Source organism: Phaseolus vulgaris, chromosome 3, assembly GCF_000499845.2.
Source record: "Phaseolus vulgaris cultivar G19833 chromosome 3, P. vulgaris v2.0, whole genome shotgun sequence".
Classification (NCBI taxonomy): Eukaryota; Viridiplantae; Streptophyta; class Magnoliopsida; order Fabales; family Fabaceae; genus Phaseolus; species Phaseolus vulgaris.
The window spans coordinates 24,905,161-24,919,925 of record NC_023757.2 but is presented as its reverse complement, the minus strand read 5'-3'; the positions used below and the strand labels follow the sequence as shown (position 1 = coordinate 24,919,925).

The window sequence follows — 14,765 nt, the reverse complement described above, 5'->3', positions numbered from 1 at the left end:
GTGCCTGACACGTCATCACAACCGATGACCTGGTCGGTACAAGTACTGATGGTGCCACCAGTACTGTTGGTGGCAACAGTACTGATTGTCATGCCAATACTGTTGGATGCAACAGTACAGATAGTACCACCAGTAGTGTTGGTGGCGACAATACTGATGGTACCACAATTAATGTTGGTGGCAACAGTACTAATGGTACAACCAGTACTGTTGGTGGCGACAGTACTGATGGTCCCAGCAGTACTGTTAGTCGCGACAGTACTGATGGTTCCACCAGTACTGTTGGTGGCAACGGTACTGATGGTGCCACCAGTACTGTTGGTGGCAACAGTACTGATATTGTAACCAGTAGTGTTGGTGGCAACAGTACTGATGGTACCTCCAGTGTTGTTGGTGGCAACCGTAGTGATGGTACCACTAGTACTGTTGTTGGCAACAGTAGTGATGGTGCCACCAGTACTGATGGTGCCACCAGTTCTGTTGTGACAACAGTACTGATGGTGCCACCAGTGGTACCACAAGTGTTGGTCGCGGCAAACGTAGTGATGGTACCACCAGAACTGTTGGTGGCAACAGTACTGATGGTCCCACCAGTACTCTAGGTGGCAACAGTACTGATGATCCCACCAGTGTTTTTGGTGGCAACAGTACTGATGGTGCCACCAGTACTGTTGGTGGCAACACTACTGATGGTGCCACCAGTACTGTTGGTGGCAAAACTACTGATGGTGCCACCAGTACTGTTGGTGGCAACAGAACTGATGGTGCCACCAGTACTGTTGGATGCAAGAGTACAAATGGTACCACCAGTACTGCTGGATGCAACAGTATAGATGGTGCCACAATTGATGTTGGTGGCAACAGTACTAATGGTACCATAAGTATTGTTGGTGGCGACAGTACTGATGGTCCCACTAGTACTGTAGGTGGCAACAGTACAGATGGTGCCACCAGTACTGTTGTTGGCAACAGTAGTGATGGTGCCACCAGTACTGTTGGTTGCAATAGTACTGATGGTGCCACCAGTAGTGTTGGTGGCAACAGTACTGATGGTGCCACCAGCACTGTTGGTGGCAACAGTACTGATGGTGCCACCAGCACTGTTGGTGGCAACAGTACTGATGGTGCCACCAGCACTGTTGGTGGCAACAGTACTGATGGTGCCACCAGCACTGTTGGTGGCAACAGTACTGATGGTGCCACCAGCACTGTTGGTGGCAACAGTACTGTTGGTTCCACTAGCACTGTTGGTGGCTACAGTACTGTTGGTGCCACCAGTACTGTTGGATGCAACAGTACAGATGGTACCCCCAGTACTGTTGGTGGCGATAGTACTGATGGTAGCACAGTTGATGTTGGTGGCAACAATACCATTAGTACTGTTGGTGGCGAAAGTACTGATGGTCCCACCAGTACTGTTGGTGGCCACAGTAATGATTGTGCCACCAGTACTGTTGGTGGCAACAGTACTGATGGTACCACCAGTGTTGTTGGTGGCAATCGTAGTGATGGTACCACCAGTACTGTTGTTGTCAATAGTACTGATTATGCCACCAGCACTGGTAATGATGGTCCCAACAATACTGTTGGTGGAAACAATACTGATGGTGGCAACAGTACTGATGGTTCCACCAGTACTGTTGTTGGCAACAGTACTTGTTCCGGCCGGTTGACCTGGGTCGTCTTTATGCGTGGCTTGTTCTAACGAGCTAGGGCACCTTCGTTCTGCTCCGTCTGTGAGTCCTGAAAAAGAAGAACAAAGGGGCGCCCTCGCGGCCGTTTGCACTACTTCGGTCAAGTCAGCTAGCGAGAAACACCAAAGTAACTAGAAACTGTATAATAATCTCAATGACTGAAACTGTGTTGCCCTAATTGCCTTGTGCTCTCAGCGGATGCACCGTCAAGAACAATTTGGGTTTGTGCTCCGTATGTCTATCTGAGAACTAGGTTAAAACTCGTGTAACTGTGAAAAGCGTACCTTACTAGAGCACTTCGTGCCCTTTATATAGGTAAAAACTAGGGTTTACCTTTGCGCTGCTGCTATTATCTAGGGTTTTTCGGAGAAGGCCCTTGCGCCGCTATCTTTTGGATCTTAGCGTATTCGGCCCATGGGCTTCCCTTATCTGGAGTGCAATGTATAACCTTATGGCCACTTGGGCTCTAACTTGAGCGCTGTATCTCTCGCGCCATCATACTCCGTGGGTGCCCCTTTGACTCGATCATTTATTCTGTGCGGAGGGTCCTACAGTGCCGCCACCCAACTTTAGGGCGATGTCTTACTTTGGGGCGATGTCTACACTCGGCGACGTCTTACTTCTGCGCGATGCTTCTCTTGGGCGATGAGCGATGATCCATCTTGGCGGTGACACATCTCGGCGATAACCGACTATTTATACTGCAGAACGCCGCTTCTACATACGGCGACTACGTTGACTTCTTGACCACCTACCTTTCTCTTGTCCACGTCATCACACCCGATGACCTAGTCGGTACACAAGCCCCCTAGTCTTGAGCTGATAACTTGTTTTCAGCAAAAAGACTAAGAAGTTCACCGTTTCATTTTCTTCTTCAATACATATAAATGTGCGCATAGTTTTGCTTTTATCTGCTGTGTAATCATCTGATATAACTGACTAACTCTTGCTTGTGTAATCATCTGATATAATTGACTAACTCTTGCTTTAAAGAAATTGACTTAGCGCCAACTGGTGCTTAGCTCTGTGAAAATCAACTTAACTAGACAAACTATTAGTTTATAACAATAACATTTAACGCAAAATCACTTACTGGGAAGTAGGCATGGGTCAGTCTTAGTATCTGAAATCTAGCTCGCCTGATCTGCCAAGTGACATGTGCACTTCTATGTCATCGCCTCAAAATCTGCTAACTTAGTTCTCGCCGTGTACTTCTTCTTTCGAGCTTCAATCACAAAGTCGTGGGCTTCTTTGGATGCTATTTTCCTTTTTATCTGCTAAGGCGTCCTCTAGGGAGCGGCCTCATACCTTGAGCTATCAATTCTGCTCATTCTGGGAGGAGAGCTGCCTTTAACGGACCCCCCTCTGCCTTCCTTGAGCCTTTAATCTGAAACAACTTGATTTGAGTAGTGAGGTGTCTTTTACGAACCTACCTCAGCCACCCTGTGACTTCTTCCACCCTGATAACGTATCTGTTGTGCGATCACTGAGCAGTAGGCGGGAGCCATTTTTAGTATCTGAAACCTTGCTTGCCTGATCTGCTAAGCGATATGTGTGTTCTGTTCTCGCCTGCACCTATTCTAGGCGAGGAGAATTTATCTTATAACTATTTAACTGACCTCGGCTTCGCTCGAGGGCGAAGAGGGTTTTCTCTGGTGCCTTAACTTGCCCAGGGCTACCTTTCCCCTGGATGCACTGAGGACTTTTAATCTCATCTTGCTTGAACTCACTCGAGGGTGAGGAGGACTTTTTCTGGTGCCTCAACTTGCCCAGGGGTCTGCCTGGATGCACTGAGGACCTTTAATCTCATCTTGACTGAACTCACTCGAGGGTGAGGAGGACTTTTTCTGGTGCCTCAACTTGCCCAGGGGTCTGCCTGGATGCACTGAGGACCTTTAATCTCATCTTGTACCGGGGCTAGCTATTCATACTTGAGGAGGGGGCGTCCCGAAGGAATCCCTTAACCCCTGCTCAAGGACTAGGTGCTCGGATTTTAACTGTTATCTGGTACTGGGGCTAGCTATTCATACTTGAGGAGGGGGCGTCCCGAAGGAATCCCTTAACCCCTGCTCAAGGACTAGGCGCCCGGATTTTAACTGTTATCTGGTACCGGGGCTAGCTATTCATACTTGAGGAGGGGGCGTCCCGAAGGAATCCCTTAACCCCTGCTCAAGGACTAGGCGCCCGAATTTTAACTGTTATCTGGTACCGGGGCTAGCTATTCATACTTGAGGAGGGGGCGTCCCGAAGGAATCCCTTAACCCCTGCTCAAGGACTAGGCGCCCGGATTTTAACTCATACTGGACATACCTATCATCTTGCTCTGAACTCTCGCCTATACTCGTTCTTGGCTCTGAACTTTCACCTATACTCATTCTTGGCGAGTAGGACTTCTTAATTTGTTCTCGCCTAAACTCGTTCTTGGCGAGTAGGACTTCTGATCTGTTATCGCCTAAACTCGTTCTTGGCGAGCAGGACTTATGATCTGTTCTCGCCTAAAGTCGTTCTTGGCGAGTAGGACTTATGATCTGTTCTCGCCTAAACTCGTTCTTGGCGAGTAGGACTTAAAACTTAACTTTCACCTCTGATTGTCAGGTGGTGACAAGGACTTAAAAACTTTATACTTGTGCCTCCGATCGCTAGGTGGCGATGAGGTCTTAAAACTTTATACTAGTGCCTTCGATCGTCGAGTGGCGATGAGGACTTAAAACTTAACTTGTGCCTCCAATCGCCAAGCAGCGATGAGGACTTGAAACTTATACTCGTTTGCCTCCGATCGCCAGGTGGCGATGAGGTCTTAAAACTTTATACTTTAAAACTTTGGACTGAATGCATGCGATAATCTTTAAACTGTTGCCTTAAATCTCATTAAAGCGATAAGGTCTTTTTTCTGAAAACTTAAAACGATAAGCATGCGAACTTAAATAACTTGGAAACTTTGATAAAACTGTTTTAACTGAAACCTCTTCTTAAAGAGTGCCCCTTGAAAAACTGCTTTAACTGAAACTACTTCTAATTATTACCTTGGCGATCTGGTCTTGTGTCTCGCTGTCTAAAGTTTTCCCCAGCTTAAACGTCTTGCCGTTGATCTTCTTCTCAAGCCACTCCTCGACTGGCTGAGGCCTCTTCTCGTTGGTTAACTCCAATGGTAGACTTTAGCCCTTCTATCTCCGTCTGTTCAAAGGCTCGAACCACAACGGTGGCGAGCTGCGATCAAGGGTGCCCATGTCCAGATTGTCTCTGAGCCAAGGGTCAGTGCACATGAGTCGTAATGTACCTGTTAGAGGAGTTGTCCTGATGGCTTGACTTTTCATCGACAGGCTTCGTCGTCCAACACTTCTATGACCCTTTTCTGGGCTGACCAACATCTGAGTTGAGCTCACGACTCACCTCTTGTGCCCAATCACCGATGACCTCCCCCGAACCCTTGGGTCGAGCTGACGGGCTCTCCTGCATGGTACTCATGCCCCTGTCTTACCTGGCACTAGGTAACCATTTACTCGCGGGGCGCCTATACTCGAGTGGCAGTACTACCAAGCTAGGTTGACTTACCTGTGCTGTGCTTAAACAAATCAACAAACAGATCAATTCCACAAAGCGCCTATGCTCGTACTTATACCGAGCTAGGTCAACTTATCATGTGCCAATTCAGTTAAATCAACAAAGTTAAATGCATCATCTTCCAAGAAGAGATTTATCACACATTGTTCAAAGAGAAAGTGTACCGCCCTGACAGTCGGAAGTGATGACGTGGCATCCAGCTATAGTATAGGCGTATTGACAAGGCGCCAGGTTGGCAGAAGAGGAGGAAGTCGGGGGGCTCGTGAAGTCGCCAGTTATTAAGTTGGCGTGTTCCGATCTCCAGCATACCAGAACCGGCGATCACCGGGTTAAAGATGAAGTCGCCAGATGTAAACTCAGGCGACCAAATGATTGGAGATCGCCAGAGCAAGCACATCGCCAGAGATGAAGGTGGTGCAGATTATGAAGGCGGCCGGCGAGACCACAGGGAAGGTGTACGAAGGCACCCTAACTCGCCAGTTCCAGTAGAGATCGCACTCCCAAGTTAGCTATGCACTGGGCAGTACCATGCATAAGTAACTTAGCCAAAAAGAGAGTCAGAAGCAGCGCCCAAGTCAAGGAGGCTCCAGATGATGGCACGTGTACGACTGGATGCGAGCCACGTGTCCAGGTTTGTAACTGCCAGGAGAGAGAAAGTGACCAGGTATATAAGAGTTCTCAACGAACTTTCTGAGGTACGCGCGTTCAGATTATACTCTTTACGCTTGTGAGTTCTTGAGCATACTGTGAGAGAGAACATTGCACGGTTCCTTGAGAGTTCTAGAGTGTTCTTGCTCTTAGTATTTGGTGGATCGGTCACTGACTTGGGCGTTGGAGTGCGATCGGCCGCAGCGGCGCCGCTCTGTTCTTTTGCAGGTTCTTGAGGTGGATCTTGAAGAAGGACGGAGGTTTGAAGCGGTGCACACGTCGATCCTTTGACGAGGCAGGTTCCAACGTTCTGGTCAACAGGCAGGATCAGAAAGCATTAAGCACGAATATCTTAGCTGAAATACAACTTGAGGTTTGCCACATTCCACACTCAAGGAATGGCCTTAACTGGTCAGCCTTGGCTTCTTCATTCACTGATTGGAGGGCTTCTCCACGATTTGTTGTATGGTCATCTCTTCGCTCCTAATGCGTGCGGGTCTCATGTTCGTGGTTTCTAGAAGCCCCCCTTGACTATCTGCAATTTGAGGGCTGGGACTAGGCTGGAAACTGCAACTAGAACTGAAAAACTTGTGTGGTGGGACTGATATTTTACATCGAGCCCCACGGTCGGCGCCAAATGTTCCGGCTGGTTGACCTGGGTCGTCTTTATGCGTGGCTTGTTCTAACGAGCTAGGGCACCTTCGTTCTGCTCCGTCTGTGAGTACCTGAAAAAGAAGAACAAAGGGGCGCCCTCGCGGCCGTTTGCACTCCGACGGTCAAGTCAGCTAGCGAGAAACACCAAAGTAACTAGAAACTGTATAATAATCTCAATGACTGAAACTGTGTTGCCCTAATTGCCTTGTGCTCTCAGTGGATGCGCCGTCAAGAACAATTAGGGTTTGTGCTCCGTATGTCTATCTGAGAACTAGGTTAAAACTCGTGTAACTGTGAAAAGCGTACCTTACTAGAGCACTTCGTGCCCTTTATATAGGTAAAAACTAGGGTTTACCTTTGCGCTGCTGCTATTATCTAGGGTTTTTCGGAGAAGGCCCTTGCGCCGCTATCTTTTGGATCTTAGTGTATCCGGCCCATGGGCTTCCCTTATCTGGAGTGCAATGTATATGGCCACTTGGGCTCTAACTTGAGCACTGTATCTCTCGCGCCATCATACTCCGTGGGTGCCCCTTTGACTCGATCATTTATTCTGTGCGGAGGGTCCTACAGTGCCGCCACCCAACTTTAGGGCGATGTCTTACTTTGGGGCGATGTCTACACTCGGCGACGTCTTACTTCTGCGCGATGCTTCTCTTGGGCGATGAGCGATGATCCATCTTGGCGTGACACATCTCGGCGATAACCGACTATTTATACTGCAGAACGCCGCTTCTACATACGGCGACTACGTTGACTTCTTGACCACCAACCTTTCTCTTGTCCACGTCATCACACCAATGACCTGGTCGGTACAGTACTAATGGTGTCACCAGTTCTGTTGGTGGCAACAGTATAGATTGTGCCATAAGTACTATTGGTGGCAAAAGTAATGATGGTGCCACCAGTAGTGTTGGTGGCAACAGTATTGATGGTGCCACCAGTTCTGTTGGTGGCAACAGTACTGATGGTGCCACAAGTACTGTTGGTGGCAACAATACTAATGGTGCCACCAATACTGTTGGATTCAACAGTACAGATGGTTCCACCAGTACTGTTGGTGGCGACAGTACTCGTGGTACCACAATTGATGTTGGTGGCAACTGTACTGATGGTACCACCAGTACTGTTGTTGGCGACAGTACTGATGGTGCCACCAGTACTGTTGGTGGCAACAGTACTAATATTGCCACCAGTACTGTTGGTGGCAACAGTACTGATGGTACCACTAGTGTTGTTGGTGGCAACCGTAGTGATGGGACCACTACTGTTGTTGGCAACAGTAGTGATGGTGCCACCAGTACTGTTGGTGGCAACAGTACTGATGGTGCCACCAGTTGTGTTGATGGCAACAGTACTGATGGTACTACCAGTACTGTTGGTGGCAACAGTACTGATGGTACCACCAAGACTGTTGGTGGCAACAGTACTGATGGTTCCACCAGTACTGTTGTTGGCAACAGTACTTGTTCCGGCCGGTTGACCTGGGTCGTCTTTATGCGTGGCTTGTTCTAACGAGCTAGGGCACCTTCGTTCTGCTCCGTCTGTGAGTACCTGAAAAAGAAGAACAAAGGGGCGCCCTCGCGGCCGTTTGCACTCCGACGGTCAAGTCAGCTAGCGAGAAACACCAAAGTAACTAGAAACTGTATAATAATCTCAATGACTGAAACTGTGTTGCCCTAATTGCCTTGTGCTCTCAGCGGATGCACCGTCAAGAACAATTTGGGTTTGTGCTCCGTATGTCTATCTGAGAACTAGGTTAAAACTCGTGTAACTGTGAAAAGCGTACCTTACTAGGGCTCTTCGTGCCCTTTATATAGGTAAAAACTAGGGTTTACCTTTGCGCTGCTGCTATTATCTAGGGTTTTTCGGAGAAGGCCCTTGCGCCGCTATCTTTTGGATCTTAGCGTATCCGGCCCATGGGCTTCCCTTATCTGGAGTGCAATGTATAACCTTATGGCCACTTGGGCTCTAACTTGAGCACTGTATCTCTCGCGCCATCATACTCCGTGGGTGCCCCTTTGACTCGATCATTTATTCTGTGCGGAGGGTCCTACAGTGCCGCCACCCAACTTTAGGGCGATGTCTTACTTTGGGGCGATGTCTACACTCGGCGACGTCTTACTTCTGCGCGATGCTTCTCTTGGGCGATGAGCGATGATCCATCTTGGCGGTGACACATCTCGGCGATAACCGACTATTTATACTGCAGAACGCCGCTTCTACATACGGCGACTACGTTGACTTCTTGACCACCTACCTTTCTCTTGTCCACGTCATCACACCAATGACCTGGTCGGTACAGTACTGATGGTGTCACCAGTTCTGTTGGTGGCAACAGTATAGATTGTGCCATAAGTACTATTGGTGGCAAAAGTAATGATGGTGCCACCAGTAGTGTTGGTGGCAACAGTATTGATGGTGCCACCAGTTCTGTTGGTGGCAACAGTACTGATGGTGCCACAAGTACTGTTGGTGGCAACAATACTAATGGTGCCACCAATACTGTTGGATTCAACAGTACAGATGGTTCCACCAGTACTGTTGGTGGCGATAGTACTCATGGTACCACAATTGATGTTGGTGGCAACTGTACTGATGGTACCACCAGTACTGTTGTTGGCGACAGTACTGATGGTGCCACCAGTAATGTTGGTGGCAACAGTACTAATATTGCCACCAGTACTGTTGGTGGCAACAGTACTGATGGTACCACTAGTGTTGTTGGTGGCAACCGTAGTGATGGGACCACTACTGTTGTTGGCAACAGTAGTGATGGTGCCACCAGTACTGTTGGTGGCAACAGTACTGATGGTGCCACCAGTTGTGTTGATGGCAACAGTACTGATGGTCCTACCAGTACTGTTGGTGGCAACAGTACTGATGGTACCACCAGTATTGTTCGCAGCAAACGTAGTGATGGTACCACCAAGACTGTTGGTGGCAACAGTACTGATGGTCCCACCAATACTGTAGGTGGCAACAGTACTTATGGTCCCACCAGTGTTTTTGGTGGCAACAGTACTGATGGTGCCACCAGTACTGTTGGTGGGTACAGTATTAATGCTGCCACCAGTACTGTTGGATGCAACAGTACAGATGGTACCACCAATACTGTTGGTGGCGAAAGTAGTGATGGTACCACAATTGATGTTGGCTGCAACAATACCATCAGTACTGTTGGTGGCGAAAGTACTGATGGTCCCACCAGTACTGTTGGTGGCTACAGTACTGATTGTGCCACCAGTACTGTTGGTGGCCACAGTACTGATGGTCCACCAGAACTGTTGGTGGCCACGGTACTGATGGTGCCACCAGTACTGTTGGTGGCAACACTACTGATGGTACCACCAATGTTGTGGGTGGCAACACTACTGATGGTACCACCATTGTTGTTGATGGCAACCGTAGTGATGGTCCCACCAGTAGTGTTGGTGGCTACAGTACTGATTGTGCCACCAGTACTGTTGGTGGCCACAATACTGATGCTCCACCAGTACTGTTGGTGGCCACAGTACTGATGGTGCCACTAGTACTGTTGGTGGCAACAATACTGATATTGCCACTAATATTGTTGGTGGCAACACTACAGATGGTACCACCATTGTTGTTGGTGGCAACCGTAGTGATGGTAACACCAGTACTATTGTTGGCAACCGTAGTGATGGTGTCACTATTACTGTTTGTGTCAACAATAGAGATGGTGCCACCAATACTGTTGGTGGCAACAGTACTGATGGTGCCACCAGTTCTGTTGGTGGCAACAGTACTGCTGGTGCCACCAGTAGTGTTCGATGCAATAGTACAAATGGTACCACCAGTACTGTTGGTGGCGACAATACTTATGGTACCACAATTGATGTTGGTGCCAACAGTACTGATGGTACCACCAGTACTTTTGTAGGCAACAGTACTGATGGTGCCACCTGTACTATTGGTGGCAACAGTACTGATGGAATCAGTACTGTTGGTGGCAAAAGTAATGATGGAGCCACAAGTAGTGTTGGTGGCACAAGTACTAGTGGTGGCAATAATACTGATCGTGCCACCAGTACTGTTGGATGCAACAGTACATATGGTACCACCAGTACTATTGGTGGCAACAGTACTGATGGAGCCACAAATACTGTTGGTGGCAATAATACTGTTGGATGCAACAGTACAGATGGTACCACCAGTACTGTTGGTGGCAATAGTACTTATGGTGCCACCAGTACTGTTGTTGGCAATAGTACTGATGGTGCCACCAGTTCTGTTGGTGGCAACAGTATAGATTGTGCCATAAGTACTATTAGTGGCAAAAGTAATGACGGTGCCACCAGTAGTGTTGGATGCAACAGTACAGATGGTACCACCAGTACTGTTGGTGGCTACAGTACTGATGGTACCACAATTGATGTTAGTGGGAACAGTACTGATGGTACCACCAGTACTGTTGGTGGCAACAGTACTTATGGTGCCACCAGTACTGTTGTTGGCAACAGTACTGATGGTGCCACCAGTTCTGTTGGTGGCAATAGTACTAATGGTGCCACAAGTACTGTTGGTGGCAACAATACTAATGGTGCCACCAATATTGTTGGATTCAACAGTACAGATGGTTCAACCAGTACTGATGGTACCACAATTGATGTTGGTGGCAACTGTACTGATGGTACCACCAGTACTGTTGTTGGCGACAGTACTGATGGTCCCATCAGTACTGTTGGTGGCAACTGTACTGATGGTTCCACCAGTATTATTGGTGGCAACTGTCCTGATGGTGGTGGCAACAGTACTGATGGTGCCACCAGTACTGTACCGCCCTGGTAGTCGGAAGTGATGACGTGGCATCCAGCTACAGTATAGGCGTGTTGACAAGGCGCCAGGTTGGCAGAAGGGAAGGAAGTCGGGGGGCTCGTGAAGTCGCCAGTTATTAAGTTGGCGTGCTCCGATCTCCAACATACCAGAACCGGCGATCACCGTGTTAAAGATGAAGTCGCCAGATGTAAGCTCAGGCGACCTAGTGATTGGAGATCGCCAGAGAAAGCACATCGCCAGAGATGAAGTTGGTGCAGATTATGAAGGCGGCCGGCGAGACCACAGGGAAGGTGTACGAAGGCACCCTAACTCGCCATTTCCAGTAGAGATCGCGCTCCAAAGTTAGCTATGTACTGGGCAGTACCATGCATAGGTAACTTAGCAAAACGAGAGTAGAAGCAGCGCCCAAGTCAAGGAGGCTCCAGATGAAGGCACGTGTACGACTAGATGCGAGCCACGTGTCCAAGTCTGTAACTGCCAGGAGAGAGAAAGTAACCAGCTATATAAGAGTTCTCAACGAACTTTCTGAGGTACGCACGTTCAGATTATACTCTTTACGCTTGCGAGTTCTAGAGAACACTGTGAGAGAGAATTTGCACGGTTCTTGTTCTCTTAGTATTTGGTGGTTCGGCTACTGACTTGGGCGTTGGAGTACGATCGGCCGCAGCGACGCTGCTCTGTTTCTTTGCAGGTTCTTGAGGTGGATCTCGAAGAGGAACGGAGGTTTGAAGCGGTGCGCATGTTGATCCTTTGACGAGGCAGTTTCCAGCGTTCCGGTCAACAGGCAGGATCATCAGGCGCCCACCGTGGGGCCGTGTAAAACTTGCTCCCATCCACAGCGTGAGTTCTTGAAGGTTTTCGAAGTTTTCTGCGTGGTTGTGTGCTGGTGCAACCATCGTTCGCTGTTTGCTTGAAATTTGTTCGGTGAATTCGCGTTTTATACCGTTCGTTTGGGTTTTCGATCGGTGAAGGGAGGTTTTCCTGCTGTTTACGCGTAATTTGTTCGGTGGAGTTGAGTTCTTTCGCTGAATTAGTTATCCGTGGGAAGTGCAGTGGTTTCTGGTGGAGTTGCAGGTTTCTTTGGAGGTTGCGGTGTTCTTGAGTTTCCTTGCGAAGTTCCGCACATTTTCTTCCGATTGATCGCTGAATCGATCGTAGCTGAAGTAAGTGTTGTTCGCTGCATGCTGTGATTCGTTAATGAGAAAAATGAGAAGCAATCGTTCAAGCTCCGTGGCGCCTGTCGCTGCTGAAGGCGACGCCGCCAGGACCATGGCGCAGATGGTAGATATTATGCGCTCGTTGCAGGCGACTGTGGAAGCCTCGCGCATAGAGCAGGCGCGAATGCATGAGGACCTGGCCGCCTCTCGGGCCAGGAATGATGAGCTTACCAAGGTGACTGAGGAGCTGCGTCAAGCTCTTCAGGAGCAGTAAGGGCGTCCTATTGCTGAAGAGGTCGCGCCGTCGTCACCACCTCGTGTTTTTCCTATGCCTTTCGCTCAGGCGATCACTGACACGCTTATTCCTACGAGCGTGGTCCCTGTCAAGGCTGTTTTTACCGGCGTGGAGGATCCAGAGGCTCATCTGACCACGTTCCATATGCAGATGATGCTGTCGGGAGGGTCAGACGCCGTGTATTGCAAGATGTTCGTAAGCACGCTCCAGGGAACGGCGTTGGAGTGGTTTGTGAGCCTACCTAACGGTCACATAACCAATTTTCAGCAGTTCTCGAAGGTCTTCGTCGAGCAGTACATCGTGAACAAGGCACCGCCCAGGGTGTCTTATGATTTGTTTGATATAAGGCAGTACCAGGGAGAGTCCCTCAGAGACTACCTGAATCGCTTTGGAGCGCAGATGGTCAGATCGCCGGCCAAAGATGACGAGATGCTGGTCTATGCATTCAAGAAGGGCGTGCTGCCAGGACCATTCTGCGAGGCCTTGATCAGGGCTCACCCTGCAACGTTTGCTGAGGTCAGGCGACTTGCGGTGGCTCACATCGCCGACGAGAGTGAAGTCGCTGAGAAGATAGGGAGCGTGGCTCCCGCTAGGCCACGCGCCCAGACCAGGATCCAGTCGCAAAGGGTGCTGGAAACAGCGGCGGCGGCCAGGAAGGACCAGAGGACTCGCCATCCTTATGATAGGAGGAACAAGGGGAGGGGCCAGGGACGCCAGCAACCAGCACGCCGGGAATACAATCGCCCGCCTAAGCACAAGTTTGTTATGGGATTGGCGGACCTGATCGCCATTCCCAATATATCTGCCAGGTTGAAAGCGCCTGAGAAGGTGGGCGACAAGGTGCTGGGACCAAAGCCAGACGCCTGGTGTGAGTTTCACCAGGGCTTTGGCCACACTTTGGACTCGTGTTTGTCCTTAGGGTATCAGCTCGATGATCTGGTTAAGAGCGGGTTCCTAAATGACTATCTGCTGGACAGGAGATCGGGGGGAGCGTCGAGTTCCCAGCCAGCAGGTGGAGAAGCCCAGCAACACGAGATGCCTATCCACGGGGAAATCCACACCATTGCAGGAGGCTTCTCAGGTGGTGGATGCACCGCATCGCAGAGGAAGAAGTACGCGCGGTCGGTGATGACAGTGGATATGTTCGAAGATCACTCGCCGGAGGTGGACATTACGTTCACCAAGCAGGATCTTCGGGATGTTGTGCCCCATGACAACGATCCCAAAGTCATTTCGTTGATTACGGCGGGAAGGAAGGTCCACAGAGTTCTGGTGGACCAGGGAAGCTCGGCAGACGTGATGTTCTGGCCGACTTTCACGCAGCTGGAGTTGCCCCTTGACCAGCTAAGGCCCTATGGAGGGTGCCTATATGGGTTCGCTGGTGACCAGGTGGAGGTCAGGGGGTACATTGAGTTGAGAACCACGTTTACAGATGAGGCTGGTTCGAGGACAGAGAAAATCAAGTACCTCATTGTAAACGCTCCTTCAGCATACAACATCCTGTTGGGAAGGCCCACGCTTAACAGGATAGGCGCTATACCGTCGACTCGGCACATGAAGGTGAAGTTGCCATCTATGGAGGGGGTGGTGATCACGATCAAGTCTGATCAGAAAGAAGCAAAAAAGTGCTATGAGAATAGCCTGAAAAATAAGAGATCAGTGAGTTATGTAACAACCACCCCACCTCCTGGTGTGAAGCCCAGATCGACGGTAACAGAAGAGACCGCCGGAAGGGACGTGGAGATGGTGGATGCTGAGCTGGGGGAGGGAAACGCTGGTCTGGAGGAGGAAGAGGCGCGGAATCGCCCTGAGGAAGCGAGAGAGCAGGGAATCGCCAGGGCGGTGATCGCCAGAGAATCCAGGCCAAAACCTGTCGAGCAGTGGCTCGAGAAAGAGATCGGGGGAAAAATCTTCAAGCTGGGAAGATCTCTGGATGTCGAGCTCCAGGACCAGATCGCC

The 14,765-nt window shown here is 49.6% G+C and overlaps 1 protein-coding gene across 1 annotated transcript; it reads left to right on the top strand.

Moving 5' to 3' along the window:
• The first annotated feature begins 24 nt into the window (after positions 1 to 24).
• On the top strand, positions 25 to 11,366 carry LOC137839414 (uncharacterized). Its single transcript, XM_068648531.1, has 8 exons — positions 25 to 32; positions 116 to 523; positions 577 to 1,652; positions 6,775 to 6,832; positions 7,409 to 8,016; positions 8,255 to 8,312; positions 8,860 to 10,020; positions 10,070 to 11,366. Exons 1-8 carry the CDS (start codon positions 25 to 27, stop codon positions 11,364 to 11,366), a joined length of 4,674 nt encoding a protein of 1,557 aa, XP_068504632.1.
• The last annotated feature ends 3,399 nt before the right edge of the window (positions 11,367 to 14,765 follow it).

What these genes read in the sequence shown, in the direction of transcription:
- LOC137839414 (XM_068648531.1), top strand. An exon ending in CCACCAGTGGTACCACAAGT is followed by an intron (nt 524 to 576) that starts GTTGGTCGCGGC and finishes TGGTGGCAACAG; the next exon opens with TACTGATGGTCCCACCAGTA. An exon ending in TATGTCTATCTGAGAACTAG is followed by an intron (nt 6,833 to 7,408) that starts GTTAAAACTCGT and finishes TGGTGGCAACAG; the next exon opens with TATAGATTGTGCCATAAGTA.